The sequence below is a fragment of the Oncorhynchus gorbuscha genome, linkage group LG19 (assembly GCF_021184085.1).
Source record: "Oncorhynchus gorbuscha isolate QuinsamMale2020 ecotype Even-year linkage group LG19, OgorEven_v1.0, whole genome shotgun sequence".
Classification (NCBI taxonomy): Eukaryota; Metazoa; Chordata; class Actinopteri; order Salmoniformes; family Salmonidae; genus Oncorhynchus; species Oncorhynchus gorbuscha.
Window position 1 is genome coordinate 30,858,186 of NC_060191.1, and position 12,777 is coordinate 30,870,962.

At 45.2% G+C, this 12,777-nt stretch overlaps 1 protein-coding gene across 1 annotated transcript in view; it reads right to left on the reverse strand.

Annotated features, from left to right (window-relative positions):
• Nucleotides 1–1,057: 1,057 nt before the first annotated feature.
• The window catches only part of tgfb2 (transforming growth factor, beta 2), a 32,548-nt gene continuing 20,828 nt past the window's right edge, over nt 1,058–12,777 (reverse strand). Inside the window, exons 2-7 of the mRNA XM_046315704.1 lie at nt 8,035–8,198; nt 4,880–5,012; nt 4,668–4,778; nt 3,940–4,108; nt 3,433–3,586; nt 1,058–3,168 (exon numbers count right to left, since the gene is read on the reverse strand). Of these exons, the coding sequence (XP_046171660.1) occupies nt 3,010–3,168; nt 3,433–3,586; nt 3,940–4,108; nt 4,668–4,778; nt 4,880–5,012; nt 8,035–8,198 (890 nt within the window). The 3' untranslated portion in view covers nt 1,058–3,009. The remainder of the gene's footprint in view (nt 3,169–3,432; nt 3,587–3,939; nt 4,109–4,667; nt 4,779–4,879; nt 5,013–8,034; nt 8,199–12,777) is intronic.

The following is a 12,777-nucleotide window of genomic DNA, read 5'->3' on the forward strand; positions in this document are numbered from 1 at the left end:
GAGGTTTAAAATTACTGTGAATATATATGCCTCCCAGCTGTTCTGCGCATATGCCTCCCAGCTGGAACACGCCCTGGAATACTGCCGGGGTCCGTGACCTTGCGGGTGTTGACCTGATTAATGACCTTTCTCACGTCGTCCTTGGAGAGCGAGATTACCCAGTCCTCTGGGTCAGTGACGGTCCTCACACCCGGCTCGATGTTGTGGTTTTCAAAGCGTGAATAAAATACATTGCGAACGATGTGTTGAACATTGCAGTCGTATCCAACTTGATCATTTGAGAATATAACTGTCCCCCCCCATTGGTTCAGGCTCAGATGATGCCAGAGTCTCGTTGGGTCCAGCAGAGATGTTGAGACATGTTTTATGAGGGGCCAGATGTCTTTAGAGTGGAGCCAGGCACTAGGTTGGTCTAAAGGGTGTGTGCGTGTGTGTCTTCCTGAGTTACCACACAGAAAGTCCAGCTCTGCCTAGGACCACACTGTCTTTATTTATTTATCTCATGTCATATTTCTACCTGGGCAGCCTGCCTGTCTCCCTTTCACTCTCAAGGTGAGAAGCGTCATACCAGAACGGACTGACTCAAACCTCCCACGTCCTATTAATACTCCTTCCATCTCTCTTTCCTTTCCTGCACCCTATCTGTGCACACACTCCCTCTTTTCTCCTCATCTGCAGACTCCCTTTCGTTCCCTTCTGAGTCCATCTCTGGTAGTTACCCTTCTGGAGAGTTATTCAATTCAATTCTGACAGACACTGTAAATGTACATTCGTGGAGTACTAACAACGTGCCATTCTAGCTTACCTCCGTAGCTTTTCACAGTAAGAAATAGAGAGAGATGCATTAGGTGCTTGTGTTGGAGATGTAAATGACAGCCCACTCATGCAGCATAAGAAAATCATACGGTTATTGTTTTGCTCAATGGGAGTGGCAAATTAATCTGTTTTGAAACTTCTCTCTCAACATCTTTCTCAAGGTTTGATAACATTTATGTAATATCCTGCTTTGATTAACACAGATTAACAGCGAAAAGGAAAGGCGAATTGTGTTATTCCCTTGTAATTTAAATAATTTATTTACCACTAGAGTACAACAACAATAATGTGTTACAATACATCATAGTGGGTCAACAACAACAAAAACATAATCATCATAAACAACAACAACGAAAAATAATAGCTCTATCATGACAATATTGGTGCCTCGCTCCTCTTTCCTGGTTTTCCAGGAAGTCCTCTGGCGCGGGTGCACAAAGGGAGGTGGGGTTAGGGGCGGGGTAGTATCACCTACACTTCCTGCTCTAAGTCACATCATCAACACTCCTCATTTAATAAGGGGGGAAGTAACGACTATTAAAAAATATAAAAAATAAAAAAACAGAATCAAAATAGCGTCAGTGCAATTCTTTGTATCCAACAATTTTTATTCCACAAAAGGACAAAAACCTTTGACTGAATAATGGCTTTACACTATGAGGGAGGCGGGCGAGACAAAGCTTTTCGGATGCAAATGAGCAGATACAATGCTGGTGTCCATAACAACTACTGCACACCTGTAAATATGACCTTTTGACCTCTGACCTAGGGTAATCTCAGACCTAATGGAATGTTCTCAAAGGTACATGGATAATCTCTGAACCAGGTCACATCTACTGTCCATTCTCACCTATTGTATCCCTTCTCTCTAATTGTCACGACAACACTAGTATCCCTCCCTAACTAACATACTTCCACATTCCCATACCACTGCATCATATAGACAACGACAACCCGGTTCTACTCAGAACAATCCAACATATCCACAGAAATCTTAAACGTGTGTTTATGATGACATACCTTGTGTCGTTGATGGAATCACTGTTGGGCTTCCTAAAGCATTCAAGATTCAATGCACAAGGTAAACAGAGTTCAACATTACTTTGGGACACTTTTCTTGTTTAGTTGTTTTGTTATCAAAATGTCAGGACTGTTCATTCCAGCAGAGTTTGAATATGTTGCCTGCTGCAGTGTTTGGGATGGGTGTGTGTGTGTTTTTTTTATGAGTATGCCTGTGTGAGGATGAGTCTATGTTGAAAAGGCAGGCATGCCAGGTGTGTTTATTTTCTTTTGTTCTCTGTCTCTCTCTTACAGTCTCCTAGCCTCTTTCTGCCTAAAGTGGCTGTTACAGCACATATAAACAGCATATGGGATGCGATTATAACATTACTATGTTATAACATATTAGTAAACTGACATTGGGAAGTGGATTCATCCACCACTTCTCGAGAGAGTTGAAAACGTGTTGGGGGCTAACCATAAAACACTGGATATTAAATAGGCAATACAATTATCAAAAATCTAAACAAAATATAAAATTACAATAGTTTCAAAAGGATGCAAAACGAGACAAACAAAATCAAGGAGATGGCTTGCTTTGAATGTTGAAACCGGGGGGTCGTCTTTGTTTCTCAGGCGTATTATTTCACATATAGACACGTATACTTTTTTCCAGTGTTTGCCGTACTCTTGTGTCTTTGTGTGACAAGTGTGTGAGGTGAGGCATGTTAACAGGGCCTTTCTAAACACAAAAACACAGGCACACCTGTACAAAAGCCACAGCTGCGTGTGTGTGTGTGTGTGTGTGTGTGTGTGTGTGTGTGTGTGTGTGTGTGTGTGTGTGTGTGTGTGTGTGTGTGTGTGTGTGTGTGTGTGTGTGTGTGTGTGTGTGTGTGTGTGTGTGTGTGTGTGTGTGTGTGTGTGCGCGCGCATGGATGTTTCGGGAGACATGTTTTCTGTACCTAAATCTGCTCAGCACCTTTTCCACTTGTGCTTGTAGGAGATCAAATATGTCTGTACAATAGTGCAGGAGACTAATAGTGTGACTGACTGTGTGAATGTACAGTATGTGTATTTATATGTGTGGGTGGGTGGGTGCATACACACGTGTGTGCATGTGTGTGTGACTGAATGTGTGTGTATCCAAGTGTGTGTGTGTGTGTGTGTGTGTGTGTGACTGAATATGCACAGTTCCTAGCTGCACTTGCAGGACTTGACGATCATGTTGGAGAGCTGCTCTATCTTGGGGGTCTTGCCGATGTAGTAGAGGATGGTGAGAGGTTCCAGATCCTGAGACACACAGCAGGGCGATGCTGACGCCTCCGGGTTGATGGTGTTGTACAGGCCTAGCACCTGAAGCGAAGAATCACACACAGGTATGAGTATGAGGCTTGATGTTGACAAAGTCAGTGGTCTTTGACCAGTGCTGCTTTGAAACTATGAACAAACTAAAAAGAGGAATAAGACGATCTACAGAAGAACTCCACTGCACAATGCTGCCACAATGACCACTACTCCACACTGCTACTCTCACCACTTCTCTACTACCACTCTGACCTCTGCTGGCTCTAAACCAATCCCTTTGGATTATTTAACCTTTGACCCTTGACTTCTCACCTTGGAATGCTGGGTGTCAGCGCTCCATAGATAGGGACAGGCCCCGGCGCAGAAATTAGCATTGTAGCCCTTGGGCTCATGGATCCACCTCCAGCCCAGATCTTTCTTGAAGTCGATGTAGAGCGACCGCAAGCAGCAGTTATCCTGGACATTTCTGTGCGTAGGAAGACAAAGAGAGTTATGAGTGAGGGATGGATACGGTTCTGTGGGAGCCACACGTGTGTGTGCGTGTGTGTGTGTGTGTAAGAGAGAGTGAATACATGCATAGCTGTGAGCAGAGAGAGTTCTGCAATAAGAACAACTGCCAAGCCAAGTGTGTGTGTGTGTCACTGAGAGGGTGAACTGCTGACAGAGAAGGTAACAATTTACTCGGTGTGTACAGTATCTATTAGCTGTGAGTGTGCATGCACACATGCTTGTGTATGTGTGTTGAGTTCCCGCCAGCAGAGTGGTGTCGAGGTCAGGTGAGGATCAGTGGGGTCAGTAGGGGTCATTATGGGTCAGTACCTGGAGCAGAAGGCAGCATCCAGGGCTCGTTTGGAGCGGTGGCTCTTGTGCTGGGACTCTAGGCGGTAGGAGGGCAGCAGCATCATGAGCAGGTGTGGAGCCTGGGCGCTGTGGCGCCGCTTCCGATACACCTTCAGGTCTCCGCTGTGGTGGAAGCTGTCATCTATACCTGTCAATCACACACATACATATCATCAAAATCCATCATGTTCATACAATGTCAAATCAAGTTAGGGGAAATCAAGTGTGACATTTTAAAGTGGAAATGACACTTTTTGCATTTCCTGCTGTGCAGAGTGATCAAATTAAGATGTGTACCAGTGAATCACACAAACTGCATATCTGCTACTTACTGCACTTCTTATTTACACTTGCCAAACACATTGCTGCATAAGTATTCATGTCAGTTAGCTACATATGAAGGAAAGTAAAATACAATGTACTTATCTCTCAATGTACAGATATTCTATCTTTATTTGATCACTCTGTTGTCACAGAAAATGTTCCTGCACTGCAGGAAATGCAAACGGTAGTGTTCAAGGCTTCTAAAGTTTTAAATTTCCACTTAAACATTTCAGACTTGATTTTCTCGAATGAAAAATGTATCATCCCCTTCAAAAAATTTCCATAATAATTCACATTTCCTTTAACTGCCGTGAGAAACTAGTCGAATTAAGACAGCATCTGTATGCCTGTAGAGTAACACACATATACTGTCCAATACATACCTGCAAAGCGGGTTTCCAGCTCCTCACTCTTATTGGGGATAATGTAGTTGTTTGAGGGCACAAACGTACAGCACGGACAGTGCAAGCTGATCTTGAATCCACTGTTTCTGTCTGGGGGGAAAAATAGACAGGATTGTTAATATACAACAGGCCAATAAGATTTCCGCATCATGTATGGTCAGTGATTCAGCTGTAGTATAGTATAGTCCTACCTCTATGAAGCAACCATTCACTGACTGCCTCTGTCACGTCAAAAGACAGCCACTCCCCCTCTGTGCGCGTGCGCACCACCTTGCTGTCAATGTAACGCTGCGTCGGGGACGCCAGGTCCTTGTGACTCAAAATCTGTGGAAACAACATGTGTCCTATGTATGAGAACAACCTGGAGGGAAATTCTGGCAAGAGTCCCAGAAGTCGCTCCTGGTTCAGTTACTCGGGTCTAGTAGTGGTCCCCCCATTCTCCAAGACTGCTCTCTCCCTGATCGATTGAGCAGGTCTAGGAGGAGCTGAGCTGGGCCGGAAACAGATGCCGGACAGAGCGTTGTTATTCTGCTGTCCTTCATAACCATGTATTTATGTTGGCCATGCTCTCCTTAATGTGAGAAACACTGCTTCTCTACTCCACCACTGTCTGCTACACCACTGTTATCTACTGCTGCTACAGGGAAGCCTAACGAGAGAGGGACGGAGAAGAGGCAAGAGAGAGGCAGAGAGAGATAGAGTGAGAGAAAAAGGAGAGGTTGAGACTAGTCAAAATCTCTGATTACAAACCCTTGAGATGAGAGACTGACAAGGGGGCCCATCTACCTGGATGGTCACTTACTTCAACATATATAAGTCCTAGCTATCTTTCCTCTAGGCCCTGGCGAGTGAACCATCTCAGGGCCCGATCACTCCTCAACAGTCATGGCAAAGGGAGAACCTTCCTAGTAGTTAATGTATAGTAACACTGTTTCTCTGAGACACACATCATCGTGTATCGGCTCAATTCCACTCTGTATCTGAATGTGTGTGGAACTACACACGTCCCTGTAATGTTTTGGGTGTCCAGTTCATGTACAGCACGACTTAAATGTATTACTGAATGTTATCAGTTCATCTCCTTGGAGAAACTCTCCCTGGTTGCACCGGCTCGATCTGTCCTCCCTCACACGCTTTCAACCGCCTGTGTTGGTGTGAGAAAGTCCTCCATGTTGAGCTGTGTTTAGGTCACCTGTCATTCCCCTGGCTGGACATAAACACCACCACGCCCTGGGAATGGGCTGGTGCCGATGGTCCTACACCGTGTGGAGGCAGGAGACGCTGGGCCGGAGCGCAGCCCCCGGAGACTCAGCACCGGCTCTAAATCACCGCTCTGCATTCCACACTCCTCTCTCCACTCACAAATAGCTGGACTGATCCATGCGCTGCCCGGTTCCCGACACTACTGACTCACACATTTCTAACAGGCCCACACTGAACTTCATAATGTGTGTGTGTGTGCACGCATGTACACTCAAATATGGCATATACTCATTTAGTGGTAAGCATTTAGTAATCTATTTCATACTGGTCTCAAGTGGTAAAACTTAAAAAACAAAAGTAGTATATTTGTGGAATTCACCATATTATCATTCATCCTGTGTCAGGTGTGCTAATAGTGCTAATTGTTTTTATTTGTCAAATGGCAGCCAAGCATCGATGATCATGTCACCAGAATAAGACCCTCGATGTTTATTGGAAAGGAGCATCAAGCTCATCACATTGCACTTTCACAAACCTGTGAAGTTCATCATCATTTATTTAATCTGTAACCTAATGACTCCGGTTCTATTTTGTGGGTTTTTCTTCTGAACTGGGGCCATGATTGAGAGGGCATATGTATTGTGCAGCTCGAGGTGAAATTCTTGGACCTGCGCTAGACAGACGAAAGCATTTGCCAAGAATGTTTTCATTAATCAAGAACGAAAGTCGGAGGTTTGAAGATGATCAGATACCGTCGTAGTTCCGACCATAAACGATGCCAACTTGTGATCCGGCGGCGTTATTCCCATGACACGCCGGGCAGCGTCCGGGAAACCAAAGTCTTTGGGTATGGTTGCAAAGCTGAAACTTAAGGAATTGACGGAAGGGAACCACCAGGAGTGGAGCCTGCGGCTTAATTTGACTCAACACGGAAACCTCACCCGGCAGGGACATGGAAAGTATTGACAGATTGATAGCTCTTTCTCGATTCTGTGGGTGGTGGTGCATGGCTGTTCTTAGTTGGTGGACCGATTTGTCTGGTTCATTCTGATAACGAACGAGACTCCGGCATGCTAACTAGTTATGCGGCCCCGAGCGGTCGGCGTCCAACTCCTTCGAGGAACAAGTGACGTTCAGCCATACGAGATTGAGCAATAACAGGTCTGTGATGCCCATAGATGTCCGGGGCTACACGCGCGCCACACTCAGCGGATCAGCGTGTGTCTCCCCTTCGCCGAGAGGCGTGGGTAACCTGCTGAACCCCACTCGTGATATGGATTGGGGATTGCAATTATTTCCCATGAACGAGGAATTCCCAGCGTGGGTCATAAACTCGGGTTGATTAAGTCCCTGCCCTTTGTACACACCGCCCGTCGCTACTATCGATTGCATGGTTTAGTGAGGTCCTCGGATCAGCCCCGCTGAGGTCGGTCACGGCCCTGGTGGAGCGCCGAGAAGACGATCAAAAAAAAGTTTTCCGTAGGTGAACCTGCGGAAGGATCATTAACGGATTGCCAGCCGCAGGCGTGGGGCTGTGCTCCAAGAACGAAACTGCTGTGGGTTGGGTAGGGTGCTCACGCCCCCTGGCTCTCCCTTCCCTCGGCATGGGGCTCTTGACCTGGAGGGTGGCTTCGGCCCCAGCCTGAGCCCGGTTCCCCGCATCACCATGTCGCCTGGGTTGCACCCGACCGGCTCCATTCCCCCTTTCCCCATTAGGCACGGCCACATGGCGCACCTCGGTCACGGCCGAAGGGGATTGGGGGTTGCCGGTGAACCGGGTCTTCATGACTCTGTCTCCATATTTATTTTATTTACTTGGCTCATCGCGCTCTAGCGACTGCTTGTTGCGGGCCGGGCGCCTGCAGGCTGACTTCGGATGTCATTTGAATGGTGTTTCCCCCGACACATTGGTGCAGCTGGTTTACAGGTTAAGCGGACAGGTGTTAAGAAGCGCGGTTTGGCGGGTCATGTTTCGGAGGACGCATGACTGGACCTTTGTACTTCCGAGCCCGTTGGGGAGTTGCAGCGATGAGACAAGATCAAAATTGGGGAGGAAAATGGGGGTTAAAAATGTTTTTACTAAGAAAATAAAAAAAGGTTGGATGGAAACCTGGTTAGAGATGAGGACAGAAGGGAGGTTTACCTGGTACAGTTCAATCCTCTGTTCAGACACGCGGGCCTTGGGGTTCTGGAGGCGGAAGACTCGTAGCTCAGCCTTGACCAGGTTAGAGGCATTCTTCTCCATGGAGGTCACGTCGAAGGTGAGCCGTCTGTAGTACGGGTTATAGTGCGTGGGAGAGATAACATCTGAAAAAAAGGAAGGAGGACGGAGTTTAGCAACACAACTGACGATTTTGTTTATGTGTGTGTAAAGACAGACCAATCCAAATGTAATGGCTGACAGGGTGGAAATTCTTCCCTACTTTTACTCTTCCCCACTCACTGTGTTCAGTTGAGAGGTTATAAAAAGACAAAGAATGGTCAAATTCTCATAGTTTCACAGCAGTTATCAAAATGGCTCACACACCAGATTAGAATTTGATGACATTCGTTCACTTGCAATGTTAACACACACATCTCCCTGTCTCCCGTGTGGGTCACTTGGGGGTAATGCTGCAGTTCACATGGTCCCTATAGGAACCCGGTACCATGGTAATGCTCACTGAATACTCACGAACATGTGCGTAAGTATCTGATACGGGACCTGCACAGTAGTACTGTAACGCTCACACAACTCAAAACCATGTGTGGTGGAAGCGTGTGTTTGACAGAAGTTTACACAGTAGAACCGGGTGACACGCTTAGCACTGACAACCTTGTGTGTAGTGTTGCGCCTGACAGTCGTGTGCTTGGGCGCAGAAAGTAATGCAACACACGTAATGCTGGGAACCATGTGTGCGGTGGTGTGTGCTTGACAGTTCCCTACACCACGGTGTATTAGGAGGCCCGGAGCCTTAAATTGATGGCTGCAACGTTAGGCAGAAGCCCAGGATTAGCCAGCCACCATGGTTTGTTTAAAGAGAGTATACAACCGCAACGACCATCAGGACAGGATGGAGAGAAGGGGGAGAGAAACTGCTAAGCAGCTGTACTTGGAGCCAGACCTTAAAGGACAACGACAGCCAAAATACCATTTACTTTACTCAACACTGAGATAAATTAGTTGAATTATAATAGCTTGCGTGTGTGCGGTTTGTGTGCGTGTTAATCACAAAGCTGTGACAATGCTCTTGTGTCAGAGGGAGCATGTGTGAGGTGACTGTGTCTAATGTGACCTTTGACCTTCTTAGTGAGAGACCCATTCAGGTCTCTCACAGGCACCTACCAAATACCCGTCCCAGGGTCATGTTTCAGAGCAGATCCTGTCTTTTTTTTATCAGCCTATCAATCTTTTTTCTCTCTCTCATTTTCTCTCTCTCTGTGTTGCGCCAGTGACCAATGGACTGGGCGCGCCAACACTAACCCATCTCTGTGTGACCAGAGAGTCAGATGAGCCAAGACTAACTACGCTCTTGCTCGCTTCCTTCCCATCTGTCAACAGAGAAAGTCACACTTCCAAGTCCCAATGGGCCAGCTTAAGGCAGTGTGTAACTTCTACACAGCGGCGCTGCCTCATGAATGATGCCGCTGTGCTTAACACAACACTGGCCGCATTGACTGAGGGCACAGGAAATAGGGCAGCTGGACTAACCACAATGAACATACACTCATCTAATGTACAGGTCTGGATATCCATTCGCACACATACAATCTATTTGCATACACTTCAAAAAGACATATACTACAAGTCAAAAGTTTTAGACCACCTACTCGTTCAAGGGTTTTTCTTTATTTTGACTATTTTCTACATTGTAGAATAATAGTGAAGACTTCAAAACTATGAAATAACACATATGGAATCATGTAGTAACTAAAAAAGTGTTAAACAACTCAAAATATACTTATATATTTGAGATTCTTCAAATAGCCACCCCTTTGCCTTGATGACAGCTTTGCACACTCTTGGCATTATCTCAACCAGCTTCATGAGGTAGTCACCTGGAATGCATTTCAATTAACAGGTGTGCCTTCTTGGAAAGAAATTCCACAAATTAAGGTTGTGACAAGGTAGGGGGTATACAGAAGATAGCCCTATTTGGTAAAAGACCAAGTCCATATTATGGCAAGAACAGCTCAAATAAGCAAAGAGAAACGACAGTCCATCATTACTTTATGACATGAAGGTCAGTCAATAAGGAACATTTCAAGAACTTTGAAAGTTTCTTCAAGTGCAGTCGCAAAAACCATCAAGCACTATGATGAAACTGGTTCTTATGAGGACCACCACAGGAATGGAAGACCCAGAGTTACCCCCGCTGTAGAGGATAAGTTCATTAGAGTTAAAAACCTCAGAAATTGCAGCCCAAATAAATGCTTCACAGAGTTCAAGTAACAGACACATCTCAACATCAATTGTTCAGGGGATCCTGTGTGAATCAGCCCTTCATGGTCGAATTGTTGCAAAGAAACCACTACTAAAATACACCAATAAGAAGAAGAAACTTGCATGGTCCAAGAAACACCAGAAATGGACATTAGACCAGTGGAAATTTGTTCTTTGGTCTGGAGTCGAAATTTGTGATTTTTGGTTCCAACCGCCGTGTCTTTGTGAGACGTGATGTGGGTGAATGGATGATGTGTATTTCCCACCGTAAAGCATGGAGGAGGAGGTGTTATGATGTGGGGGTGCTTTGCTGGTGACACTTGTCTGTGATTTATTTAGAATTCAAGGCACACTTTACCAGCATGGCACAGCATTCTGCAGCGATACGCTATACCATCTGGTTTGGGCTTAGTGGGAGTATCATTTGTTTTTCAATAGGACAATGACCCAAAACACCTCCAGGCTGTGTAAGGGCTATTTGACCAAGAAGGAAAGTGATGGAGTGCTGCATCAGATGACCTGGCCCCCACAATCACCCGACCTCAACCAAATTGAGATGGTTTGAGATGAGTCGGACCACAGAGTGAGGGAAAAGTGCTCAGCATATGTGGGAACTCCTTCAAGACTGTTGAATAAGCATTCCAGGTGAATGCTTATTCACCTGGAATGCTTATTCCAGGTGAATAAGCAGCTGGTTGAGAGAATTCCAAGTGTGTGCAAAGCTGTCATCAAGGCAAAGGGTGGCTATTTGAAGAATTTAACATATAAAATGTATTTTGATTTGTTTAAAACTTTTTTGGTTACTACATGATTCCATATGTGTTATTTCATAGTTTTGATGTCTTCACTATTATTCTACAATGTAGAGTACATACCTCACCAGACACGCCACAACGGGTTTCTTCACGGTACACAAACCAAAAACAGATTTAATGCATTGCTCAGTTATGTATGGAGCCATGTCATCGTGAAATGCTCTGCCACCAGATGTTACTCAAGCAAAACGCCAATTAAGCTTTAAAAAACTGATTAAAAATACATGGTGTATCACAGCACCTCCTCTTTCTAAAGATGTAATTTAACTGTACTGTATATAAGAATATGAATATGTATATATGAATAGTGTGTAAATAGTATTTTTTGTTGTCTCCATGTGTCTTTCCTATATAACATTTAGTTAATATTTTTTATATATAATTTCATGTGATATCTCATGTTGTTCTTGTCTATAACTGTTCTCTACTTCGTTACGTATTTGTAAGTTTTATATGGACCCCAGGAATAGTACCTGCTGCATGTACAGTAACTAATGGGGATCGTAATAAACTAAAAACCACACGCAAGCACGCACACACATAAAGCTACTGTATATCCGTTATATACATTTGGAATGCTCTCTCACACACAACAACTGCACAATAGGTCATTTTACTCAACAAAACATAAACAGTCAAGCAGACACACACACGCACGCACGCACGCACGCACGCGCGCGCACACACACACACACACACACACACACACACACACACACACACACACACACACACACACACACACACACACACACACACACACACACACACACACACACACACACACACACACACACACACACACACACACACACAATACAGTAATACAGTAATACATCCTCAAGTCAACTGGGGAATTCTGGGTGACTCAATAAGCCAACCACTGGTTGACATGAGGTTCAGTGGCAGAGAGAGCGAGAGAGAGAGAGTCAGTCAGACCACGGTAACACTGTTTTATACAAACGTGACACCAAAATGATCCACCACAACTGGCGCCGCTGTGGTCTGTCTGTGTGCACTGCACCCGGGCTCATTTAGGGAATTGAGAAGCGAGGAGGCAGTGGTGATGTCACACACGGGAACGGAACACACCAAGCGCAGGCTCATTGGGAGGGGGTGAGTAGGTTGCTTAGAGGGATGGCACTATACTTTCATTAACCAGACCAAGGCCTCCGTTCCCTCTTTCCTCCCAGAGCAGCCTGATGTCACATGAGAGCTGTCACACACAGCGTATAGACAGCCCCCTGATCCCTCTAATCATTCCCTTCATTCATTACTCATCACTTCCATGACATCACAGGCCAATGGCAAAATAGTCAGGCATGTGCTGCTGGGAGAAAAAGACTATACTGCTCCCATGTATATTCAGAAGCCAAGCAATGTTTGTCACAGACTTTTCAAAAATAAACAACAAGCACATACTCTTTACATATTATCACATTTTTCAAACAGGCAAGTCAGTTATTTTTCAAATTGTTATTTTACCTTTATTTAACTAGGCAAGTCAGTTAAGAACAAATTCTTATTTTCAATGACGGCCTAGGAACAGTGGGTTAACTGCCTGTTCAGGGGCAGAACGACAGATTTGTACCTCAGCTCAGGATTTGAACTTGCAACATTCCGGTTACTAGTCCAACGCTCTAACCTC